This window comes from Mobula birostris, chromosome 18 (assembly GCF_030028105.1).
Source record: "Mobula birostris isolate sMobBir1 chromosome 18, sMobBir1.hap1, whole genome shotgun sequence".
Classification (NCBI taxonomy): Eukaryota; Metazoa; Chordata; class Chondrichthyes; order Myliobatiformes; family Myliobatidae; genus Mobula; species Mobula birostris.
In genome coordinates this window covers 36,284,940-36,310,437 of record NC_092387.1, presented here as the reverse complement: position 1 = coordinate 36,310,437, position 25,498 = coordinate 36,284,940, and the positions used below count along the sequence as shown (strand labels likewise).

Here is a 25,498-nt window from a genome sequence, read left to right as displayed (position 1 = left end):
AGTGCATGGCATACTATTTTCCTCAGCTTGTGGAACTCCTATTTCAATTTAATATTTTCACTTTGAATTTCCATCATTATCAAAGGAAGATTACAGTAAATAATCTGGCAATTTAAGACATTCTTATACAGGGAATTGTAGCCTGTGCATGCAAGTGACTTTGTGACAAATTTCCAATGGCTTGTCAATGCTTTATTTTTTTGAAAGTAATCTATCACAAAACAGGATTGCTTAATCAGGAAATGCTTAAGTACATTTTTGTGTGTATGGGTATAAGTACCAGAGTAACAGTGCTCAACTGTTACAATATTGTAGTAGGTAAATGAGTTGATTTACCTGTCAAGGCACTTTCCATATGAAAACTCACCAATCTTGGTTGTTTGGGTGAAATTAGAGCAGTGTTTAAAGTAATTCACTGAAAGTTAATGCTTTTGGATTTTTTTCCCTTCTAGAATAACTAAATTCAATTTTGAGTTATCAGCATAACACTGAGCTGTTTTTAAAGTTCTGCCATTTGGTGTGGGTTGTCTAAGTGTGTGACCCTCCCTGCTAATCTTGTGTAGCCATGAATACAGTCGAATTTTATCTACCTCTCTCTTCTTTCAGCTAAGGCCAAGATGAATTCGATACACGCCCATGCTGGGGAGAGTGCCAGCTTCCAATTCAAAGATTCCTTAACTAATTGTCTACAGGCTAAGCGAGATCTTGAAACAGCCATCAACAATATCATTCAGGCTGAAAAGGAAATAAAAGCAAACAGCCATGAGGTAAAATAGCATGGATTGTAATAAGTGGTGGTCAAAAACAATGCGGCAAATGTAATAAGGATGATTTTAAATAAATCTATCTGTGGTATTACGCTGTAATGTAGGTGTATGAAATTTCCTGAATAGTGAAAGCCATTGTTCACTTATTCTTCTGTAGGTAAAATTCCAAATTCATAGTTGTATCAGCCGTCATATGGAGTGCCTGCGGAGTAGAGAAGTTTGTCTCTTGGAGCAGATTGACCTTGTTCAACAGCTGAAGGAGGAATCCCTGCAACAGCAAATTCAGCAGCTCTATTGGGTAAGGAGCATGTGTATTTGAGTATTTCCTTTAATAAGATGCAGCATGACATATCGACCCTTTCACCAATGTTTTCTCATAGGTTCAACTATCCAAAGTCAGTGGGATAATTAAAAAGCTGCAGCTAATGACTCGTTCATAATGCTCTGTTACTGCCTGATCCTCTTCACCTTGTTCATTCTTTTATCCACATGTTGCTTTTCTCATTGTTCGCTTTCCACTTGTATTGCATTTATATTAATTTTTTTTTTGCTTATTTATTCCCCATATGTCTAAAAACATAATCTGGCCTAAAGAACCGCCTGTCTTCAGTCGGGCACTAAATTACATTGTTCTGCCTGCTGACTCCAGGTTCATCCAACTTTGGAATTTTACTTCTTGCTCTCATTTTCATATCCCCAGCAGATCTTGCACTCTATGATCCTGCAGATTTTATATATTTATCCTTGTTTGATGTTGTGACCATTTGTGTTTTGCCGCCTTAAAATTAAAACCGCCTTTTTCAACTCCCTTACTGAAGCTCATTTGACCTTTAGCTTTATGGTTAGGTGTCCACTACGTGTGAATGTTTCCTCCTGGCCCCAGTTCTTTGCACTGGCAGCACCTCAGTGGAGTAGTTCTGGAATGAATTTTACCTTGTTCTTGAATTTTCAGGAATATACTATTACTATAATCTAAGTAGTATTCTGGGTTAGTATTCTAATTGGATTTTATCACCTCAGTGGCTACTTAGACCCCTCCCTCAGATCAAGGCTACTAAATCTAGTTTCATTGTGATGCAAAAAACATGCCCGTGCCACTGAGTGAAACTTCAACAGATCCACTCTTGGCATCTTGCTCCATTGGTTCGTCCCTTTCTCTCTGGATTCCAAGTTGAACAAGAGTTCTGTAATGTTTCGTGAGTGCATCAGTTTGAATTAAACAAACAGATCATGGTGATCTTAACCCTCAATAAACTAAGGTCCTTATGCCATGACCCCATTTGAAGTCGAGCCCTTTCTCTGCTGTACCACTTAGGCAGATGCTTCATCTCTTTTTTTGGACCAGAACACCGTTGATATAAATTGACTGGACACTGTTGCCCTCCCTGTGCACAAGTAACTTTTTATAAGGAATGACTTTTTATTGGTCACACCAACATCTCCTTGAATTGACTGTGCTGCTGGTCCACGTCAGAGGGTTGTTTTCTATGAAGCGGGTCTTTGCAATTATGCTGGACGAAGCGTGAACAGTCTATTACCTTTTGTTTTCAAATGACATTAATGTACTAGTTATGATTTTGTAAATCTCATATTTTCATAGTCATGTAAGTTTGCATGCAAATATCTATCAATTAGCTAAGTATGGTGTACTTCGAACTCTTATCTCCAAATAATTTGGTCAGGGCTCTGAATTATTAATCCTTTAATACAATCATTAGGCTATCAATAAATCTCATAAAAGAATTTCGACATATGTTAAGATTATATGCTTTATAAATGTATCAATGCAAATTTTCATTTCCTCCCAGCTGCTTGGTCAATTCAATTGCCTTATTCATCAATTGGAATATCCCCAGAATAACCATCCAACAAGTGAAGTTACAGCCTGCCTGGAGAGGTGAGTTACTTCAAATTGTAGCAGCTTTTTGTTGCTATTGTACCCAGCGTGATCTCTAATGAGAAATTTAAGGCTTGTGATATAAGTAGCTACCAGAAGCACCGCATTAATACTGTTGCCTTAGTTTCATGGATCTAGGTTTTCTATGAGTGCTCTAGGTTCAACCCACATCCCAGAGACATACTGGTTGTTTAGTTAATTGGTTACTGTAATCAACAAATGATAAGTGACAAAAGAATTAAAAGACCATTGATGGATATGTGTGAGTATTGAGTTTCAGGAAAATGAGTCTAATGGGAGTTGGCATGAATCTGACATTAAGGAAAAATTTGCTGCACAGTTGAATAGAAGTGTGAGATGTATTGACTTAGTTAATAGCACCTTTATTAAAAGATGAGCATTTTTCTCCAAACAAAATCTTAAGTAATCAATAAAACCTTTTACGAACACATTGATATTAAAACTTAACTCCATTTCCAGATTGAAGAGCCTAGCCCTGAAACCAGAAGAATCTCCAATCCTGAATTTTGAAGCTGATGTCCCTTCACTCCGCCAAGCCATTACAAGCTTTGGGGCCATTAAAACTCCGGTAATGGTCTTAACCTTTCTTAAATTAAGAAATATTTATTGTAATGAATAGGTGGGGAGAAGCATCTGTTTTTTCCTTCATTAGAGGATGCTTTTAAGAGGCGGGGTGAATATGCTTTATTTTGTGTCCATTTAGTTGAAGAACAAACTATTTCATTGGTAGTACTTAAACATTCACTAGCCTCTTACCTACAGTTGCAAGAAAATGTTTTTGAACCCTTTGTGATTACCTGGTTTTCTGCATTAATTACTCATAAAACATGGTCTGATCTTCGTCTAAGTCACAATAATAGACAAACACTATCTAAGCTAATATCACAGAGAATTGTACTACTACTACTAGTCAATACTGAGTACACTATTTAAACAATCACAGTCTAGGTTCAAAACAGGATGTGAACCTCTGGGGTAATGCTGTCTACAGAAGCTATTTGGAGTCAGATGTTCCAATCAATGAGATGAGATTGGAGGTGTAGGTTGTAGTTGTGCCCTGGCCTATTGAGAAAGACCCACAAAGTCAGATTACTGACAGAGCTTGCTCTTAAGAAAGATTTGTTTATGTGCACCATGCTTTGATGACATCTTTCGGAGGACCTTAGAAGAATTGTAGAAATGCTTAAGCTGGAAAAGGCGACAAAAGCATTTCTAAACACCTGAGTGTTCATCAGTCCACAGGAAGAGAAATAATTATGGAGGAGATTCAGCACTGTTGCTACAAAGTTCAGTACTGAAGGAGGTGAAGAAAAACCCAAGAGTTCATGAGTTCACTGTAAGAAAACCACTGAACAAGAATTGTGTTCATGGAAGGACACCATGGAGGAAACCACAGCTCTTCCAAAAAAAAACATTGGTTCGTCTCCAGTTTGCAAAAAACCATCTGGATGTTCCACAATGCTTCTGGGACAATGTTCTGCGGACAGATGAGATGAAAGTTGAGCTTTGTGGCAGAAATGCATACTGCTATGTTTGGAGGAAAAAGGGCAGTGCACATTAACACCAAGCCCACATCCAAACTGCGAAGGATTGTGGAAAGAGCATCATGGCTTGGGGTTGCTTTGCTGCCTCGCGGCCTGGATAACTTGCAATCATTGAAGGAATAGTGTTCAAAACTGTATGAAGACATTTTACAGGACAATGTCAGGGTAGTGGTCTGTCACCTGAAGCTTAATAGAAGTTAGATGATGCAGCAAGCCAATAATCCAAAAGACAAGGGTAAATCAACAACAGAATGGTTTAAAAGGAAGAAAAATTATGTTTTGGTATGGCCAGGTCAGTCCTGATCTTAACCCAGTTGAGATGCTGTGACATGACCTGAAGAGGGTTGTTCAGGCAAGGTATCTCAGAAATTTTGATGAACTGAAACAGTTTTGTATGGAGAAATGGTCTAAAATTTCTCGGGAATGAAAGGGTTGATGTACCCTTAATCTCAGGAATCCCGGAGAGGTTCTCCTCTTCCTTACTCCTACTTATGATTTTATTAGGCGTTGGCTCAGTGACCCTGCTACCTATGCTCTTTGCCATGCAAAAGCTGCTTTCGTAGCCAAAGTGGTGGGCACATTCATGATTTCTCTATTATAACCACAATGTTTTTTGGGCTGAATTTAAACCTTTAAAGTAAAATTAAGGTGACCCAACACATTTTTAGGACAGCAAATAAGTTTGTGTTCATACCACTTATAAATGTGGGTGGAAGTTTGGTAGCACTGATATTTGTTGTCTGCCTAAAATCAAAGGAATTAATTTCTGGTCTGGTGCAGGGTTCAGAAAAGGACTGCAAGAGTACTTGCGGCATGTCAGTTGATCTGGATTACTGCTTTGTACCAATGCTAGCAAAGGTAAACAATCTTTTTAGATATTACATCATTTGCAATCCTGATGTGTTGATTTTTTTGCTCTTGATTATCCAGTGTTTACTGGAGTTTACAAAGTACATTAATTATGCAGTTATTGAATGAATACCATGCAATGTCTTGGGAATGGTGCAGTTACTAAATACATGCTTTTGATCTCAGTAGGCACACACATATATTGCAGAATATTCCATCAAGAATTGAGTGTAAACTTGTGTTGGTGATTACATGCTTGCTCTTCAGACACAGGTTTTGTGGTTTCCAAAGCACCATACTAGTCTCCATCATTACTGAACTGATCGATCAATTTAAGTCCAATATTAATCAGGGTTTCCTGGAGTACAAGCTGATTTGCAAGTGAATTTGCCATGAAATGTTATGGAACTTATCTATTAAGCACCTTGCTGTTGGTCTCTTACCAGTTGTAACTTTGCACTTTGTGATGCCCTCTCTGAAACTGTAAAGGCACGCACATCATCCACTTTGGAAGGAAAAATTAAAGAGCAGATTATTATTTAAATGGTAAAATATTGCAGAATGCTGCTGTGCAGAGGGACTTGGGAATGCTTGTGCATTAATCACAAAAGATTGGTTTGCAGGTGCAACAGACTATCAAGAAGGCAAGTGGAATGTTGGCTTTCATTGCTAGAGGGATTGAATTTAAGAGCAGGAAGGTTATGCTGCAGCTGTACATGGTATTGGTAAGTCTGCAGCTGGAGTACTGTGTGCAGTTCTGGTTTCCTTACTTGAGGAATGATATACTGGCTTTGGAGATGGTGCACCAAGTTGATTCCAGAGATGAAGAGGCTAGACTATGAGGAGAGATTGAGTTGCCTGGGACTATACTCGCTGGATTTCAGTAGAATGAGAGGAGATCTTATAGAAACATAAAGAATTATGAAAGGGATAGATAGATAGAGGCAGGAAAGTTGTTTCCACTGGTAGGTGAGACTGGAACTAGGGGCCATAGCCTCAAGAGTTGGGGAGTAGATTTAGGGTTGAGATGAGGAAGAACTGCTTTTCCCAGAGAGTGGTGAATCTGTGGAATTCTCTGCAAAATGAAGCAGTGGAGGCTATCTCAGTAAATATGTATAAGACAAGGTTGGATAGATTTTTACATAGTAGGGGAATTGAGGGTTATGGGGAAAAGGCAGGTAAGTGGAGATGTGTCCATGGCCAGATCAGCCATGATCTTATTGAATGGCGGAGCAGGCTCAACAGACCAGGTGGCCCACTCCTCCTCTTTTCGATGTTCTTAATTATGAAAGCTGTATTAATAATTTTGATAAGCAGGTATTCATTTTATAAAAAGCTATATGTGAATGTCTACATTTCAAGTGTAGCATTGATTATAGTTTGCTGTGGTGGTAAGATATTATAGTGTTTTCTGTGCAACTGGTATTTATTTTGTAATCTTGCTGAGACATTTTCAGTTTCATTTGATGTATATAGATTTGTTTTGTGAATGATGTATTGTGGAGCACGTTTATGCATTTCAGTGGCATTGAATGATCATCAAATGGGAGCTTTCATCTTGTGAGAAGAATTACAGGTGTTGGTTCTATGCCTAAGGTGGGGGAATATGGCTTGTTTGCTTATAGTGCTTCTGTATTTGAAGAGTGCAGTATAGGTGACAGTGGGATACAGTAGACAATGTTCTGATGAACTATCATTTATATTAACATGAACTCTTTCTCTATCTCTAGGGTATTGTTGACTTAAATTTTTGAAACCCCACATTATTTTGTTTTTATATTAATGCATCTCTGATTCATATTGACTTTCTTTTTCTTGCAGAAGACATTCCCCAATGGTAATGAATGCCCACTTGCTGACTGGCTGTATGGCCCTCCAGTGAAGCGGATGCCATTCCTAAACATAGACTATCCACTGAAGCCACCCAGCCAGGTAGGTATCAGTGTCCTGCCTTTTGCAGTAAGCTATATAGCCTGGAACTGGGTTCCTTACCACTGAGTCCACCCTTCCTCTCCTCCAACAGATTCTGCCATTTTTCTACTTTAACAAAGGTAATTGGCCATGGCCAATCCTAATATCTTTGAACGTGGGTGGAAACCTGAGGTCACAGGCAGAACTTGTAAACTACAAATAGCACAACATTCCTTTCAGCACTGATAATTTAAATATTTCCATTTATGATAAAATGGTTATTTCTAAACCACTTACGAGTCATCTTTCTCACAGAGAAGACCTGTTTGTGCTGATGAGCTAGCAACTGTGTATTGCACTAAATTTCCCCAACTCCATTGTGTGACACTGTTCAATATTCTAAAACAAATACAACAGGTGCTGAAAATCTGGAAAATAAATCTGGAAATGCTCAGGAGATCTAGCAGTATCTGTGCTGAAAAAATGTTCTTTGATGACATTCATCTGAACAAGGTGGAGATAAAAGTTCTATGATGTAGTGAAAGAAGGAAAATATTCTGCAGGTGTAGAAAGGTGCATGGCTTGTCCCGCCAGTATCGCTATGGACCGCCACAGCTATCCAGATCAGGCAATGATTCATATCCACTTCTTCCACCCTCTGTTATATTTGGTGCTCTTCTTTGTGTCTTCCTCTACATTGGCAAGATCAAGTGTAGACTAGACATTGTAGAACACTTGCACTGTCCATTCGCCTCTCTGAACTCCTCATTCCATGCCATCGCTGTGTCTCCTAATCTGTCTCCACCTATAAGCTGCTGTCTCCCAATATCCCAACACTGCTTAGTTCCAGCCATCTGGTTTTTATTTACTCCAGACCACAGCGTCTATAATCTCTTGTGTTTCCAGAAAATCCTGTGTTGGATTGTACTTGAGAATGTATTGAACTTTGTTGGAGTGCCCAGGAGGCAGTGGATAGTGATATTGAGAATTAAAATGGTGGGTGGTTGGAAGCTCAGGATTCATGTTTCCCCATTGTAGAGGACACTACATTATTAGCAATCAAATATTTGTCATGGAAACACTAACTAAGAACACCAGAGTGACTTTTGAGTTTCATTTTAAGAGTTTATTAACATGATATCATGGAGAGTCTGCAGCAGTCTCCATTGCCACCAGAACTCTGAATTTTAAGTTGTACAGAACTCATTTGTACAGCAAGACAGATCCTGCTGGCTGTTGATGGAATAGCAGCACTTTTATAGGTGCTCCTACTCTTTTTAATTTACTGCTTCCAACTTGTTTTGAAAACTTACTTTTAAACGCTTTATAATGAGTTGTGCTAAAGCTACTAAAAAAGAAGAGGACCCTCCGGTAACTTTGGAAACTATTTTGGTGACACTTCGGCAACATAAAAATGAACTTTCGGAGAAGTTACAGCAACTCAGCGCTGAATTTAAACAGATAGATGGAAAATTGGATTCTATTCAAAAACTTTTAAGTGAACATGATAAACGGATAAAAGAGAACGAAGATATTTTGACGACGTTTGACACGAAGATTGACGACCTGGAACAGATCTGTGATAAACAGTTAAAGGCTAATGAAATATTAAGGCAGAAGGTTATCAACTTAGAAAATAGAAACAGAAGAAACAATCAACGTATTTTAGGTTTTAAAGAGTCATTCGAAGGCAATCAACCTTCGGAATTTTTTGCAAACCTTTTGGCTAATTTATTTCCGAATATTTTAAAATCTCCACCCAAAATAGACCGAGCTCATAGATCACCTGTACCAAGACCTCCTCCGGGAGGATGACCCTGCTCAGTGTTAATTTGTCTTCATGACTTTCAAACAAAGGAACTTTTAATTCGTGGAGCTCGTAGGAAAGGTATGATTGATTATGAAGACCAGAAATTCAGAAATGTGGAAGATTTTTCACCTGAGGTGTTGAATGAAAGCTTCAAGTTAAAAAAAAGTCATGTCTGAGCTGTATAATAAAGATTTAAAAAACACTCTCTTTGATACCCTGCTTGTCTTAGAATCATTTTGAAAAAGGGTTCTGAGAGATGGTTTTGCTTGACCGAAGAGGTGCAGGATTTCTTGAATGCTGAATCAATCTCAGAAGTTGTTAAGAAAAAAGCTAATAAGGAGAGAATTGAATTAATTCTGATTTCTTAGATTGATTAAACGTTCCTACACTTTCTGATGATAATCGAAAATAGCTGGATCAACCCATTCCTTATGAGGAAATTGCACTCGAGGAAGACTCCGGGTCCTGATGGATTTTTGGGAGAGTTTTATAAGGCTTTTTTCTCTTTGCTTATACCTCACTTATACTCAGTCCTTCTGGACTCTTTTAAATTAGGTAGGTTGCCACAATCTTTTTATGAAGCCTGCATTTTGCTTGTTCTTAAAAAGAATAAGGATCCAACTGAATGTTCTTCTTTTAGACCAATTTCCTTAATGTTGATACTAAAATTTTATCTAAATTTTTGGCTAGTAGGATTGAAAATATTTTGCCATCTATTATTTCTGATGATCAGACTGGATTTATCAAAAGTCGATACTCCCACTTTAATATTCGTTGTTTATTGAATGTTATTTATTCTCCTTCTAAAGAGATATCGGAATATGTGATATCCTTAGATGCTGAGAAAGCCTTTGATCGGGTTGAATGGAATTATTTATTTAAAACTTTAGAAAAATTTAACTTTGGGCCAGATTTTATTCAATGGATTAAATTACTTTACCTGTCTCCCTCCGCTCAGGTTCTTACTAACTCTCAGAATTCTAAACCATTTAAACTTCAACGTGGAACCAGACAAGGTTGTCCTTTGCTTTTTGATTTGGTCTTAGAACCTTTAGCTATTGCTTTCCGGGAATCTAATGATATCACTGCTATTTTAAGGAGGAGTATTACTCACAAAGTGTTGCTTTATGCTGATGACCTTTTGCTCTACATTTCTAATATGAAGTCTTTACCTTCCGTACTCTGTACTTTCCTGCTTTAGTCAGTTTTCAGGATATAATCTTAACCTTCATAAGAGTGATAATAATTTGGTATTAGTTAATACTAACCTTCCTTTTAAAATTGTAAGAAATCAATTTACTTATTTGGGCATAACAATTACTAGGAATTATAAATTCCTTTTAAAAGAAAATTTTTTTTACACTTCTGAATTATGTTAAGAAGGCACTATCAAATTGGTCACCCCTCTCTATGTCATTGGTTGGCTGAATTAATTCTATTAAAATGAATATTTTGCCAAAATTTTTATATTTATTTCAGGCCGTACCTGTTTTTATTCCTAAATCCTTTTTCTGGATTCTATTATATCTTCATATATATGGAAAATAAAATTTTTTCATTAAATAAAGTTGATCTTCAGAAAGCAAAAAAGAATGTAGGTTTAGCTTTACCCAATTTTAGGTTTTATTACTGGGCAGTTAATATACGGAATTTTACGTTTTGGTTATATTATATTAATCGAGAGGACTGTCCGGTCTGGGTTTCTTTAGAAGCTAATTCTATTAATAAATTTTCTATCATTTCTCTTCTGGGATTCTCAATTCCTTTATCTTTAAGTAATTTAACTGTTAATTTTGTAGTTAAACACTCCTTGAGGATTTGGGTACAGTTTAGAAAATAATTTGGTTTATTGAGTTTTTCACTTTCATATCCCATTTTTTAAAACTTTTTTTAAACCTATGACTGATGTAGTTTTTAAAGAGTGGAATAGTTTGGGTATTTTCAGGATTTGTTTGTTGGAGGTGGTCTCTGTTCATTCGAACAATTGTCAGCTAAGTATAACCTACCCAAAACTCACTTCTTTCTATATTTACAAATTAGAGACCTTTTGTGTTCTCAAGTACATACATTTCCTAAGAGTCCAGATAAGAATTTACTTGATACAATTTTTAATTTGAAACTCTTCCCTACTGGATCTATATCTAATATTTATGGCATGTTTTTGGGAATGAGAAATATTCCTTTAGACAAAATTGAAAACCTCTGGGAACAAGATTTACAGATTCCAATTTCTGAGTATACTGGGAATGAAATTTTTAAATTGGTTAATACCTCGTCATTCCCTTCTATAATTTAAAGTGGTTCATAGGGCCCATATGACTAAAGATAAGCTCTCTCGTTTTTATTCGGATATATCTCCCTATTGTGATAGACGTGACAGTTGAGAAGCTGCACTAATTCATATGTTTTGGACTTGTCCGAGTCTTGAAAAATATTGGAAGGAAGTGTTCCAAACTTTTTCGGTGCTCTTTAAAGTAAATTTTAAACCTAATCCTTTGACTGCCTTATTTGGTGTTGTTGGAGGAAATGATAGTGGAGTCAACGTTTACATATGTTGGCTTTTATGTCTCTTATAGCCAGGAGGGCGTTGTTGCTTAAGTGGAAGGATGCCACTCCGCCTACTCATACTCATTGGTTAAATGATGTTATGTCATGTTTAAATTTAGAGAAGATTCGTTGTTCAATTTCTGAACCTACAGAAGATTTTTTTTACATTCTGGGGACCTTTTTTGAATTATTTTCAAAGTCTTTGATTTGCTATTAAGCACAGATATTGGCAAAAAATTTTTTTATTATATGATAATTCTTTCCTCTTTTTAAAAAACTAAACAGCTGTTTTTTTTCTGGTAGTGGATTTAGATTTTTTTTGTATAACACAGTATATTTTTTCAATATTATGTTTAAATTTAAGAGGAAATATGTTCAGGAAGCAACTTCCTGAAGAGATGACATTTTAAAAAAAGAAATGTTAATAAGTACTTGTTATGTACCCTCCATGTTGATTATGCATAATAACATATAGTGTGAGGTAAAGATCCTTTGCCTACAAGGCAAATGTAATATCTTCATTTAATTGATCTGTAAGGCTTTGGTAGAAGGTTTCATGTACCTTTGTTCATATCACTTTAATGGATTATTGAAGTATTTGAGTAATTTATTTTTTCAATCTCTAATTTAGTGCATTCCATTCACATTTAGTAGATAGAACTCTTGAGGAAGTGGTTTCAAGGTAGATCAAGGTTTTGCTTTTATAATCCCTGAGCCAACTTAATCAGTCCTTTGATAAATTGATTATTATTATCACCTGTACTGTGGGGTGGCCTGATAGTGTAGTGTTTAGTGTAATGCCGTTACAGTGCCAGTGACCTGTTTGTAAGGAGTTTGCATGTTCACCCCATGACTACGGGTTTCCTCCAGATGCTGTAGTTTCCTATGAGTTAGGGCAAGTAAACTGAGTGCAATGTTGCCGCCACAATCAACGACATGTATGGGTTGCCCTCAGCACATCCTGGGACTCTGCTAGTCATCAACGCAAGCGGTACATTTCAGTGTTATGTTATGATGTACATGTGACAAATAACCCTTTATGTACCAAGGTGCAGTGTAAAACTTGTCTTGCATGCCATTCACACAGAACGATCCATTACAAAACAAAAGAGGGGCTTATCATGCTGCTTAATTTAGGATTGTTGAGGACCATTGCTTTATCATTGATTGTGATTTGTTTTATTGGACAACATAGGAAGAAATGAATTAACATTTTGTTAAAATGAGCCAGTGTTCAAGTAGTAATAGCAATAGTAATTGGTATGCAGTGAAAAACTTAATGAAGTCATCTGGTTATTAATTACAATTACACTTTATTACGTCAGAATGCAGATTGGATCATGCCAGCACAGTATAGATCTGGCTGTATCAAACACTGAATTCACACTGGTTAGATGATTTTTAGTTACCTAATAAATATGTATGTTGAATGATTTTTTAAAGTGGACTGCTGTCATTGGAATGAATTGACCATGTTAACACTGCACAGAGGGGACATTTTGAGATTTGGATTCATTAAAACTCATCAAATAATTTTTGAGACGAGCTAGTTAGGAACCATCCTTGGACTAGAGAAAAGTCTCAAATGGAGGAAGGAAGAGAGTTGAGTATGTCTGGAAATAGGAACCTATGAATTTGTACAGCTTCAAAATTGTATTAGGAGATGGGTGATTAAATTATACTTGACAAAGTACCTTGGAATTTGCTTATTGGAGGCAACTTTATAAGGAAAACATGATATTGAGCAGTGGTATAGTAAAATTCCAATAATCTGCCATCTGACTATTTAGAAATCTATTAACTCATTAGGAAACATTTTTACTTGCTGTGGGGAATCAGTTCCTGTGGGACTCCACATTTACTGAAATATTACTGTATAATATCATGTTTAGCTTTTTTTATTTAGCGATACAGTGCAGAATTATCCTTTCTGGCCTTTCGCACTGCACTGTCCAGCAACCCTGAAACCCCAATTTAACCCTCACCTAATCGCAGGACAATTTGCAATGACCATTTAATCTACTCAGTACATCCTTGGACTGGGGGAGAACCCTGAGAAAACCCACACATTCCACGCAGAAGGCGTACAGACTCCTTACAAATGATGTTGGAATTGAACTCTGAACTGTTTGACACCCTGAGCTGTAATGGCGTTGCGCTAACCGCCAAGCTACCATGGTGCCCAGGTTTAAATACCGAATTAGAAATGTATTGGAGTATTAATAAATTAACATCTGAAAGCTTGGAAAATGTGCACGTCCTGAGTGGCTGGATTAACAATTTTACTGTATTTGGAATTTTATGCATACTAATCAAATTAATGTTAAAATTTATCGTAGTGTTGAGATCATTGTCTGATTCCTTGTATTGAGGTTAGTATCTAAAATTAATTGTAGTATTTAATTTTCCCCACAGGCAGCATCAAATGTTCGAGCTTGGGAATGTCAACAGGGCCTTGACCACTCGCTGTCTTTCAGTAACCAAAAGAGCAATCCAGCTGAGAACACCACTACTCAACAATCCACTGAAACCACCAGGATCTGTAATCGGGAACCAAAGGACGCAGACTACTACAGAGAGCAGGCCTGGGGTGATCGACGGGGTCTTGAGCACTGGCTGCTTTCTAGCGAGCTGGAGAATGAATCCGCAGAGAAGAATGAAGCTGCAAAGAAGAATGAAGCCGCAGAAAAGAATGAAACTACAGAGAAGAAATCTGCACAACAATGCATGAGTTCTGCCCGTGAGATCCAAATTGATCTTAATTACTATAAATTACAGGCTTGGAGGCATCGTCAGGGCCTTGAGCACTGGCTCCTTCCTGTTGAGCAGAAGTCCAAACCTAGCAAGGAAGCTCCTGCACGTGAACGTTCTGAATCATCTGGTAGTTCTTCCAGTTTTGAGCTAGTAGAGCAATTTGACATGGAGATTGTGGACCAAGACGAGAAAGAACTGAGGGCACTCACTGGAAAAATGAGTGGCTGCAATGTGAAGCGCACACATGCTGAAAAATTGAGTAGCAGCAATGAGGAAGATAAGTGGAAATCCATAACTCGGCCTTTCAGAGAGAAGTTTATTGCCAGTGAGTGGCTTATGCCTAGCAAGTCTGAATCCTGTGTCAGTTGCTGCGCAGTTAAAACAAAAGCAATAGAAATAGAAAATCTTGGAAATTTGAAGTGCCTGAGTGAGCACCACAATGCCAAAAAGTCCCCACCTGCTTCACCAAATGCTGCTCGGCGATTTCAGCAGTCCATGTTGCCATTTCAAGTGGCTGATGTCTGTAAGGCTAATGAGCAATGCAGCAGCTTCTCTGAATGTGTGTGTGGACGGAGTTGTGAAAAGGAAGCAATCAATGAGTGGCTTCTCAAACAAGGAGGGAAGGACAAGAATGGAGTGCAGACAGACCAACCAAACAAAAGTATTACAGCACCAGAGAAGGTCGAATTAGAGCAGTGGCTGCATCCCTTGTCAAAATCAGCAAGACAGCTACTTACAGAATCTTCTGTCAATATTCCTGTAAAGTCACTGGAAGACTTGAAGTTAAGCTCTCCATTCAACACTCATATAAATCTAGTGGATAAGTTGATGTACAAAAAAAATGAGGATACTGAGAAAGGAGCTGAGCTTGAAGTGGAAAATAAATTTTTGTTACGCAAGAAAACACATGTAAGCATTTCTCCACTCCCTTGCTGCTCAAAAAAAAAACTGATTTGAATGATGGTAGTACCTTCACTATTTGTTCACTTAGCAGTTGATTTCTTATTTGTCACATGTAGGTAGATAATTCAATATTGAGAAGGAAAAGCATTAAACTATGACGTTACTTTAAAAAGAACAGCCACTTGGCATCGTGTTTTATAGTAAACCATTACGAGTTCATGATGAGTAGCACAAAATACTGGAGGAACTCAGCAGGTCAGGAAAGGAATAGTCAGCATTTTGGGCCAAGCTCCTTCATCAGGAGTGTATGGTGAAATTTTTTTGGATGAATCACAGTAATCAGTTTTATTTAGAAGTACCTGCGTTATTTCTCCATACAGCTTTGGGGTTATCTCTGCTAGGATCCTAGCTATTGTAGGTGATTCTTGGAATTGGGCAAGCTGCATTGCGCCCTGCATCTATGATAATAGGAGGCTGTCATTTTTGTCAGGTGTGGACTTAGTAGTGTAGGGGTAGATTTGGAATTTTTGTTTCTCAAATGTCTGGTACTGTAACTTGGGCCTCCCTATAGGAAGGTGGGCTAGCAGAGTGGATATGGTCTTGTGAATTGGATGGGATTGTTTGACTCAATTTATTCAGCTTGGTTTTGCTGAATTGTTTGTATTCCCATAGTTATGCCACTGAGGCACATTTGATCATACCAAGATAAGTGAGGTATATTTTTAAAACTGAGAAGATGAGTGATCTTGGGAAGGAATTCACATTTACAGTTCAAGAAGATAAAGATACTAAGCTGTAAAAAGACTCCAACTTCTAATGGAAAAGCCATGAAACAAAGCAGTCCCAAAATGACAAATAATGTAGCTTGTCTGATATTGGTACCTAGGTTTACCTGAGCTGTTATCAACTTGGATTTTTATATCTAGCTCAATACTATTAAACAAGAGGTTAAGAAGGTATAATGACTTATTAAGCATTACTTCACTCCTAATTGGGCAAAATGTTTTGAGATATTTGCCTGTTTAACTGAAATGTGTTCAGTGCAGTGCAGGTTTAGTGGTGCATTGAAAATTCTTTCAAAATAACAAAATTCAATAGCTACTTTTTTTTTTCACAAACATTTCCTGTGTTTGTCTACAGGGATTGAATGGTATCCCTGAAGTGTCCAACCTTGTATCTAATCTGAGCCTTTCTGTTGGTCGGGAGAAGCTTCTGGTGAAGGTCAGTATCTGTGTTACTAATACAAATATACTAACTTTGCTTATATAAACTTTGTTCAGCAAATCTTACAGTGATTTACTCTAACCTTTCAAAAGAGGTTTCCCAATAAGTTGTGCCAGTTCTGCTCTTGGGCCTTTATCCATATACTTCTTGATACTGAACATGGGATGGCACTGAACTGATTTGTACAGTGCTGTGGAATCATTGCACGTAGTGATATCTTCATTTTCATGTATTGCTAGGGACAGTGTCACAGTGTGAGGATAGCTTACTACTTGGATTGACACTGATTTATGTGTCGCTGCTCCTTGATATCTACCTGTAAAGTTTGTCAATGCCTTCTGTCCCCCAAATCTTTTGTCAGCTGCCCCCTTGGAGCTGTAGAGAAGTTTTAGATTAGACAAAACTGCCTTTAAAAATGTGGATTTCTTTGAAAATAAAATAATCTTTAGCCTATGTTTGATTTATTGAAGTGTTAGAGCTCTGATAATTTATGCATGTGGGGAAGAAATCGAAGTTATGTTTTCCAATAATTATCTTTTGATGGTGTATGGTTTTTATTGTAATAGAAAGGTGTTGGATTTAGTGTAGCTAAATACAATTTTCTTAGAGCACAGTCTTTGTCATTTAAATTATATAAATTTTTCATTGCATTCTGATTTGTGTTATCTGATTATTTTTTTTCTCTTTGCATTCAGGATCAATCTAAATTGTTTGAAGATTTGTTTTCACCCTTTAAGGAGCCTTTTGATCCAGAGAAATGGCTCTATGAAGGTTCTCACCAGGTCAGTAAGAATTAAATTGAACAATGATGAAAAAAATTCTGTGGTATATAAACCAGAACCATAACTCATTTGCTACGTGCTCAGTATTGATTTCTGCTGCACAATCTTAGGTGGACACGGAAACTAGTCAGCCTTTTGAGGCTGGATTGGTAGCAACTGACTACTGGACGCGTGTTATGCACAGAGACAGTGCTCTGATGATTTATTCCACACTATTGTTTTGCTTGGAAATTGTGATTATTAGAACCAGGATGATACATGAACTTGTGATACAGAGCACTCAGCAATTAAATTTAATGATGAGATGGCCATGGGTGTACTGATCTGTACATGTTCAGCATTTAACAATAGTCAAAAGTTTCCTAAAAGAAATCCACATGTTAAAGGAAGTTTTGTCTAATCGAAAACTTCTCTGCAGTTCCAAAGGGGCAGCTTTGAGAGACACAAAGCATCAACAATAGTCAATAGTCCTGCTGAAGAACGTCTACCTGAAACGTTGATTTCTTTTTTCTATAGATGCTGCCTGGCCTGCTGAGTTCCTCCAGCATTTTGTGTGTGTTGCTTGGATTTCCAATGTCTGCAGATTTTGTCATGTTTGTGATTGGATTACTACACTGTGAAGTCTCTTCCAGGGATGACTACCCTGAAGAAGTTTAATTCTTCCATTCAGGAGTTCAGTGAAACCCCCTCTCACTGCTCCCTGCTGCTCCCCTGTCCTATCGAAAGGTCTTGGCCCGAAACGTTGACTGTATTTTTTTTCCATTGATGCTGCCTGGCCTGCTGAGTTCCTCCGGCATTTTGTGTGTGTGTTTCAATAGTTCCTTTTAATATCAGAGAAATTATTACACTATATATTCTTCGCTGACATCCCTGTAAACAAGAGTGCACCAAAGTATGAGTGACAGTAGAAATGTTAAAACCCAAACACCCCCCCAACTCTCCCCTCTCCCACTTACTTCAGCAAAAAAAGCATCAGCATTCTCCACCCACCAAGCAAGCAGTAGCAAAACCCTCAAGAAAGACCATGATCTTGCAGTACGACAAAAAATAATTATACACCCCGACAGTTCAATATATCACAGGCTCTCTCCCCAATGAAGGGACAGAGAGGTATCACCCTTTCAGAGTGAGGAGACATAACAAAACAACTCGCTGATTTGTGATGAGAAAGTCTGCCGCATCTCCAGCTCGTTTTATCACTTGGCTTCTTTGCTCGTAGGCTTTGTCCCCTAAATTGTATTGAATGCTTGAGGTATTACATTTGGTTGGCGACAATGATGAGAGAATATATAATATGGGAGGATATTAAGTGATCTGTGGAATAGAAGAATTGTGTTTGTTCACAGATCCCCTTACCAATTGTTATTGATGCACCACAGAATGCATTCTGTCTGGGTGCATAGCAGTTTGGTATGGCAATTGCTCTGCATGTGATTGCAGGCAACTGTGAAGAGTTGTATGCACAGGTCAGCATTAGAAAAACCAGATTCTCCTCTACGAACTCTGTATGTCTATACTCACTGCCTCGGTAAAGCAGCCAGCATAATCAAATAACCCTTCCACCTTGCACGTTATCTCCTCCCTTCTTGTGTGAAGGAGGAGATAGAAAATCCTGAAAGCAGGTACCACCAGGCTGAAGGACAGCTTCTATCCCATCAACTTCAGCTGCTGAGTGGACCTCTAGTAGGATAAGATGGACTCTCGGCTTCACGGTCTACCTCTTCATGATCATTCACTTTATTGTTTACTTGTACTGCACATTTTTGGTGGCTTTTACACCTGCGTTGTTATTGTTTTACTCTAGCTCAATGCACTATGTAATGATTTGATATGTATAAAGTTTGCAGGACGTGACAATAACAAATGAATGGTTGCAGAATAGGTGAATAGCTGGTCACAAATGCAAAAGGGTCTCCCATATTATCAGAAGTTCCCTACTTCAGACTTTATCCAATTTATTTTGGAAATATACAGTTAAGAACACAAGAAATAGGAGTAGGCCATCTGGCCCATCAAGCCTGCTCTGCCATTCAATAAGATCATGGCTGATATGGCCATGGACTCATCCCCATCTATCTGCCTTTTCCCCATAACCCTTCATTCCCCTGTTACGCAAAAATCTATCCAACCTTGTCTTAAATCTACTTACTTGAGTTGCAAGTAAAAGTTTGTGAATCCTTTGAAATTACCTGGTTTTCTGCATTAATTACTCATAAAATGTCATATGTCACAATAATAGACAAAACAATCTGTAAACTAATACCACACAAACAATTGTACTTTTCATGTCTTTATTAAACACGTTGTTTAATTTTTCACAGTCCAGGCTGGAAAAAGGTATGTGAACCCTTGTGTTTAATAACTGGAAGAACCTCCTTTAGCAATAGCCTCCACCAAGTGCTTCCTTTAGGTGTTCATGATACTTGCACAATGGGAAGGAGGAATTTTAAACCATTACTCCATACAAAACTGTTCCAGTTCGTCAAAATTTCTAGGATACCTTGCATGAACAGCCCTCTTCAAGTTATGCCACATCTTCTCAGTTGGGTTAAGGTCTGGACTCTGACATGACCATTCGAAAACACAAATTTTCCTCCTCTTAAACTATTCCATTTTTGATTTATTCTTGTGTTTTGGATCATTGTCTTGTTGCATCATTCAACTTCTATTTAGCTTTAGGTGATGGACTGCTACCTTGACAATCTTCAGTAAAATGTCTTGATGCAATTTTGAATTCATTTTTCCCTCAACGATTGCAAACTGTCCAGGCCCTGAGGCAGCAAAGCTGCACCAAACCATGATGTTCATTCCACCATGCTTCACAGTTGGGATGAGGTTATGTTGTTGGTGTGCAGTGTCCTCTTCCTTCCAAATATAGCGGTGTACATTTCTGCCACAAAGCTCAACTTTTGTCTCGTCTCTCCACCGAACATTGTTCCAGAAGTGTTGTGCAACATCCAGGTGGTCTTTTGCAAACTTGAGACACGCAGCAATGTTTTTTTGGAGAGCAGTGATTTCCTCCACTGTGTCCTTCTATGAACACCATTCTTGTTCAGTGTTTTTCTTGTAGTGGACACATGAACAGAGACTTTAGCTGGTCTTTTGCTGTTATCCTGGGGTTCTTTTTCACCTCCTTCAGCATTGCATGTTGTGCTCTTGGTGTGATCTTTGCAAGGTGCCCACTCCTTGGGAGAGTAGCACCAATACTGAATTTCCTCCAGTTGTAGACAATTTTGCTTACTGTGAACTGATAAACACTCAGTTCTTTTAGAAATGCTTTTGTAATCTGTTCCAACTTCATGCAGCTTTATAATTCTTCTATGGTCCTCTGAAAGTTTTGATCGAGGTACGGTGCACATAAACAGATCTTTCTTGAGAAGAGCAGGCTCTGTCAGTAATCTATCTTTGTGTCTTTTTTTTGTATAGGGCAGGGCACCCTTACAACCCACACCTCCAATCTTATTTCACTGATTGGAACACTTGACTCCCAAGTAGTTTTTGTAGAAGACATTACCCCAGAGGTTCATATATGTTTTTGAACTTAGACTATGATATTTAAATGGTGTATCAGTTCTCAAGAGAAGAAGTACAATTGTATGTGTATTACTAGTTTAGGTAGATTTTGTCTATAATTGTGACTTGGATGGAGATCAGGCAAAAATTTATGAGTAATTAATGCAGAAAACCCAGCTAAGTGCAAAGGGTTGACAAGACTTTTTCTTGCAACTGGATGTAACACCAATTAGGCTACAGCTCGAGTACAGCATATTAAAATAAGTGTATAATTGTTCTAGCATGACTGCAGAGAATGTTGAATATTCAAGAAAATGTTGCAAGAAAATTTTAGCTATAAAGAAAGATAGGGTGGCTGGGATCATTTTATATAACAAGGGGTCAGTCAAAAAGGGATCTAATTGAGGTATAAAACTGAGTGATCTAGATCAAATAAGTAGGAAGGACTCTTCTACTAGCTGATGGGACACAACTTTAAAGTAACTGATAGAATTAAAGAGGATACTAGGGAAGTATTTCAGGTATTGCCTGAAAGGGTGATAGTGTTAGAAGTTCTCATTATATTAAAGAGGATAGTTTTGGTGGAAGAGCTGTCATCTCTAGGCTGTGGCCTTGGTTCTAGAAGGTGACATTTCCTTGACCAGCATAGATGTGAAGGGCCACAAGGCCTTTTGTATTGTAAATTTTCAAAGGTGTAGTGGGTTAACTAATGATCTCTGTCTGCATGCAGATTGAACAAGACCCAAAGGGAGCTCATACTCCAGAGCTTAGTGGAGTATGTTGATTGTGAGAAATGACCAGACATGGACCCTCTGTTAGGTTGGTATTTTCCCGTATTGCTTCTCTGTAATATAACCTAGAGCAGAAGTTACAGAACTTTTGAGTTAATGCTATGATGGGATGCCCTAAGCACCAGAGTTCCTGGGTTTGAAGTAGAATTAAGACTACCTATTTATTTATTTCATTGAAATGGGATGTCTATTTTGAGTGATTTTCCACAGACTTGGTCTTCTCATGGTATAGTTTACCCCCTTAGCTGGAGTTGATTTCACACAGGAGTCTTCATTCCTCTTGCTAGTTCATATCCAGTGGAAGGGGAAAAGTAATGCAATGGGAAGAAGTTCATCCCCTTGTCTAATCAGTGTTTAAATCAGAACCTCAGTTTCTGGGAATATGGGAGCTGCAGATTTGTTGCTGGAGGGACTTTGAGTGACATTTAGCATCAGTGGAGGCACAGAATGGCTGACATTTCTGGTTGAGACGCTGCATCAGGACCAGGTGTGTAGAAGAAAGATAAACGTTTTTCAGGAGTGAAGGAAGAGCAAAATGGAGGCCGGCAGGTGACGAAGAGCGGTTCCCTATCACCAGCCTCTGTCTCACATCTCTGTACTGGCTACCTTCCCTCCATGTGCTGTCCTGTTAGAGGGTCTTGATGCCTAATGTGGACTATCACTTTGCCTCCACAGATGCTGTCTGACCCACTGATTGTTTTTTGCTCAATTTTTTTTTATAACTTAAGTAAGGGCTATCAATAAATGGTGGTCTTCAAAGTAAAGATTTAGACTGTTTCAAATTGTGCCATCTGTTAAAAAAAAACTCTTAGCATGTCCCCATCCACTTAAATCCGCTCCCATGATATCCATTTATTGATTGATCAAATTAGTGGTAGTGATCAGTCCCACTTATTTGGTTTGCTATTTTATGTCAGGCTGTTTCACTGACCAAACTCTGGATTTTGAAGACCACCTCTCTGTTAGTTATCTGGAGTTGCCAAATATGCAGCTTTTCCTGAGACTTTTAATTCGGCGTTCTGCTGAAGGTGTATTTTTCTCTTTCTGATGTTCAGATGCAGCTGTTGCAATTGGTCAGAGTTGATCTCCCCCAAAGTAACGTTGGAAAATGGACACCTTCATTTTTGTATCTGCTGTGTTAGCCTAGTACAAGCCCTTAAACCATTTATTTCCAATTATCCTTAATTGTTGGTCAGTGGACTAGAATATGATACTCTGTTTTGTAGTACAAGGTTTTTTTGTTGATGTGTTTTAGCTGATTTTCTGTTCTTTCATTGACTGCTCTTGGGGATCTTCTGCTAGCCATGTTCAGTTTTTTAGGTATGTGTTTTTCTTGTGAGTGCTGTTTATCTGATGCAATGTGCCTGTGAGGCTGCTCTTTCTTTGCACCTGTGCATACTTGTACTTGTGAATATGACAAACTTGACCTTGACTTTAAAGCTTGAATGATAGTTGATTGACATCATTGGAGTAAACAATGATTAGATTGTTTGTTCTGTCCCAATCTGTTTGTTTTGTCACAAGCTTCAACTGGTTCCAGCAAATGTTCCAAATGTGTAGTGCTGCAATATGGTATTGATTGACTTAAAAGTTACAGGAGAAAGAGAAATTGGAGATTGGTGAATGTTTTCTGTCCTGTAAAAATTAATGTTCAGCTGATAATTTTATCTATCTTCTCTCTTTTTGTAGCTTTGAACCATCCATGCTACAGATGAATTGATTGACCGGCCTTTATTCTGGAGTGACATCAGGCACATTTATCACCTCAGATTCTGCTGAATTAATTCTTTGCTTCTGCCTTGAAGACCATTTTTGTGTTCAGATCCTTTGTGTGTGAGTTGTACTGTGAAACTCTGTAGCCTCAACATGCTAGGGAAGTCTATGTAATTGGGATTCCTTCATTCCTACCCCTCCTCTCCAGAAAATGACCATTTTCATTCTAGGCATTGTGCAACTGGTCTAATAGCTAAAATCCTCCAGAACAGGATTCATAATGCTTAGTGAGGTGAACGAAGCTCATGAGACTTGCCCTGTATTGGAGGATTTCTAGTTGATTTAGTTAGCACTACTGCTAATTACACTGTTGGAAAAGGTGGTGATGAATTATATTGACACAGTAATCTCTGCTGTTATAAACCAATACCTCATTGCCTTGTGTTGGGCATTAGAGTTGATGCAGTAAGTGCTTGCAGCAGAGAGCATAGTGCACCAGTTTCTGTGTCGGCAGGCTCAGTTCACATTTCACTAAGCCACTTCTATAGTGGATTTAATATACTTTGTGGTCTTTATCTGTCATGCAATATAGTAACCCAGTCCAGTGATAGACTTTAAATTACTGCAGTACAATCTGAGCTCAGCACAAATGAATACACCATTTCTTCTGAGATTGGTGTATTTGTGTTCAAGGTGTGTTACTTGCCTTTGGTGAATGTTAAGTCTTCTCAGACAGTTTATTTGCAGCAGATGTTCGCATTAGAAGATGAAATATATTGGATCTGTTGTTTTGACATTTCTAGTTAAATGCTTAGAGTCTTGAAGGAGGGTCTTGGCCCAAAAAGTTGACTGTTCATTTCCATAGTTGCTGCCTGACCTGCTGAGTTCCTGCAGCATTTTGTGTGTAAATGGTTCAGTTTTATTTCCTTATTTAAAGAAAATTGGGTTCTTTAGTAAGTTGCAAAACCAGTCTAATCCAGGATGACCAGTTACCGTAGTGGAATGTGCACAAGTGAAGAACACGGTAATCTGTCCCATTTCACTAGTTTTGCCAACAACAAATCCACTTAATCCATAACAAAATATTTGGTGCTAGCCAGTACTAATTTGGCACAAAAGGAATCAAGAACTTTATTCCATCAGTTGTACCCATGGGGGGGGGGGGGCGGGGAGGAGAAAGAGAAAATCCTCTGTCTAGTATAGTTGGAATTAACCACTTACTGTATTGGCTTTGTCTGTCACCCTCACAGAATGGTCATGATCTGACTACACGCCAGGTATTTAAGTTGTACTTGACAACTCCAATTCAGTGTGTGGCCTCCTTCAGTCTCTTCTAGGTGCTGTTTGATCCTGAAGATTAGGTCAGGACTCTTGATAATGGGGCTGAAAAATGCTCTGGGTGGATCTGTCAATATGTTGTAGGGCTAAAGAGTGGGTGGGCCTGGCAGTGACTGGCAGGTGACAGAAGACACAATACTGTTGCCTTGCCACAGGCTGGTGGAATGTAAATCCATTTAAGAAATTTAAAAACAGGTTAGGAAATAGCAGATTGCCATTGAGGACATGTACACAACTGGCCTTGTGAAAAAATTGCCATCAGTGGGCATGTTCTCTGTACAGCTTTGTAAACTTACTCAGTTTTTAATTGAATAGAATCCATCCCAATTTCAATATAATGATCAACATTTGCTTTTACCTTTTCCCACATCTGCTCACCTTGTGTTTCAGCTTAAATTGTATAAAGATCTGGGCATTGTCAAGTCCTTAAACTTGGTGACTTTCAGGATTGTGCAAGCCCTTCTGGTCTCACAGGACTTTAGTATTAACTGTTGTAATCAGTTTCATTACTGCTTTTGTGTAATCAAAATAAATAAACTACACTAAGTTACATCTATTCTTCCCTTTCTATTGCAAATATACCTTGACATTGCTTCAGCAATCATATTTATAGATTGTTTTGAAGTATGTAATCATCTCAATAAAATGCTGTAGCAAAACTAAGTGCCTTCATGTCTTTTATATACTGTACACATCGATTTTAAACTAGGCTCAGATGATATTGAATGAGATGAAACCTCTTGCCAGTGGGCTATGCTTTGGATCTGATGGGGGTGTTAAATGTGATTTTAAATACAAGAGTGCTCCATTTTTTTTTAGTTTTTGCTGGGTGCCTGTCACCATTTGTGAGGGTCTTGACTCTCCCCACAATTTTGACTACTCAGTTTTACCCCTGCCTCTTGTAGCTGATATCAATCATGGCTGATTTTTTAATCTGTCAACCCCATTCTCCTGTCTTGTCCCCGAAACGTTTACTAACCAAGAACCTATCACTCTCTGCCTTAAATGCACCCAATGACTTAGCCTCTGCAGCTCTCTGGCTATGAATTCCAGATTCACTATCTTCTGACAGTTTATTCTAAGGCTGTGCTTATGGATCCTAGACACTCTACTAATGGCAGATGAGGGCTGAAC

The 25,498-nt window shown here is 38.1% G+C and overlaps 1 protein-coding gene across 6 annotated transcripts in view; it reads left to right on the top strand.

The window, feature by feature from the left end:
- The window catches only part of ncoa4 (nuclear receptor coactivator 4), a 43,917-nt gene extending 18,894 nt beyond the window's left edge, over positions 1 to 25,023 (top strand). For 4 of the 6 annotated variants that reach the window (XM_072282503.1, XM_072282500.1, XM_072282504.1 and 1 more), the window contains exons 2-12: positions 607 to 767; positions 925 to 1,065; positions 2,576 to 2,664; positions 3,145 to 3,253; positions 5,010 to 5,087; positions 6,900 to 7,010; positions 13,762 to 15,009; positions 16,144 to 16,224; positions 16,923 to 17,009; positions 21,253 to 21,341; positions 23,003 to 25,023. In XM_072282503.1, the coding sequence (XP_072138604.1) occupies positions 618 to 767; positions 925 to 1,065; positions 2,576 to 2,664; positions 3,145 to 3,253; positions 5,010 to 5,087; positions 6,900 to 7,010; positions 13,762 to 15,009; positions 16,144 to 16,224; positions 16,923 to 17,009; positions 21,253 to 21,306 (2,148 nt within the window). In that variant the 5' untranslated portion in view covers positions 607 to 617 and the 3' untranslated portion in view covers positions 21,307 to 21,341; positions 23,003 to 25,023. The remainder of the gene's footprint in view (positions 1 to 606; positions 768 to 924; positions 1,066 to 2,575; positions 2,665 to 3,144; positions 3,254 to 5,009; positions 5,088 to 6,899; positions 7,011 to 13,761; positions 15,010 to 16,143; positions 16,225 to 16,922; positions 17,010 to 21,252; positions 21,342 to 23,002) is intronic. The other 2 variants (XM_072282502.1, XM_072282501.1) reach the window with 2 other exon arrangements.
- Positions 25,024 to 25,498: the final 475 nt, after the last annotated feature.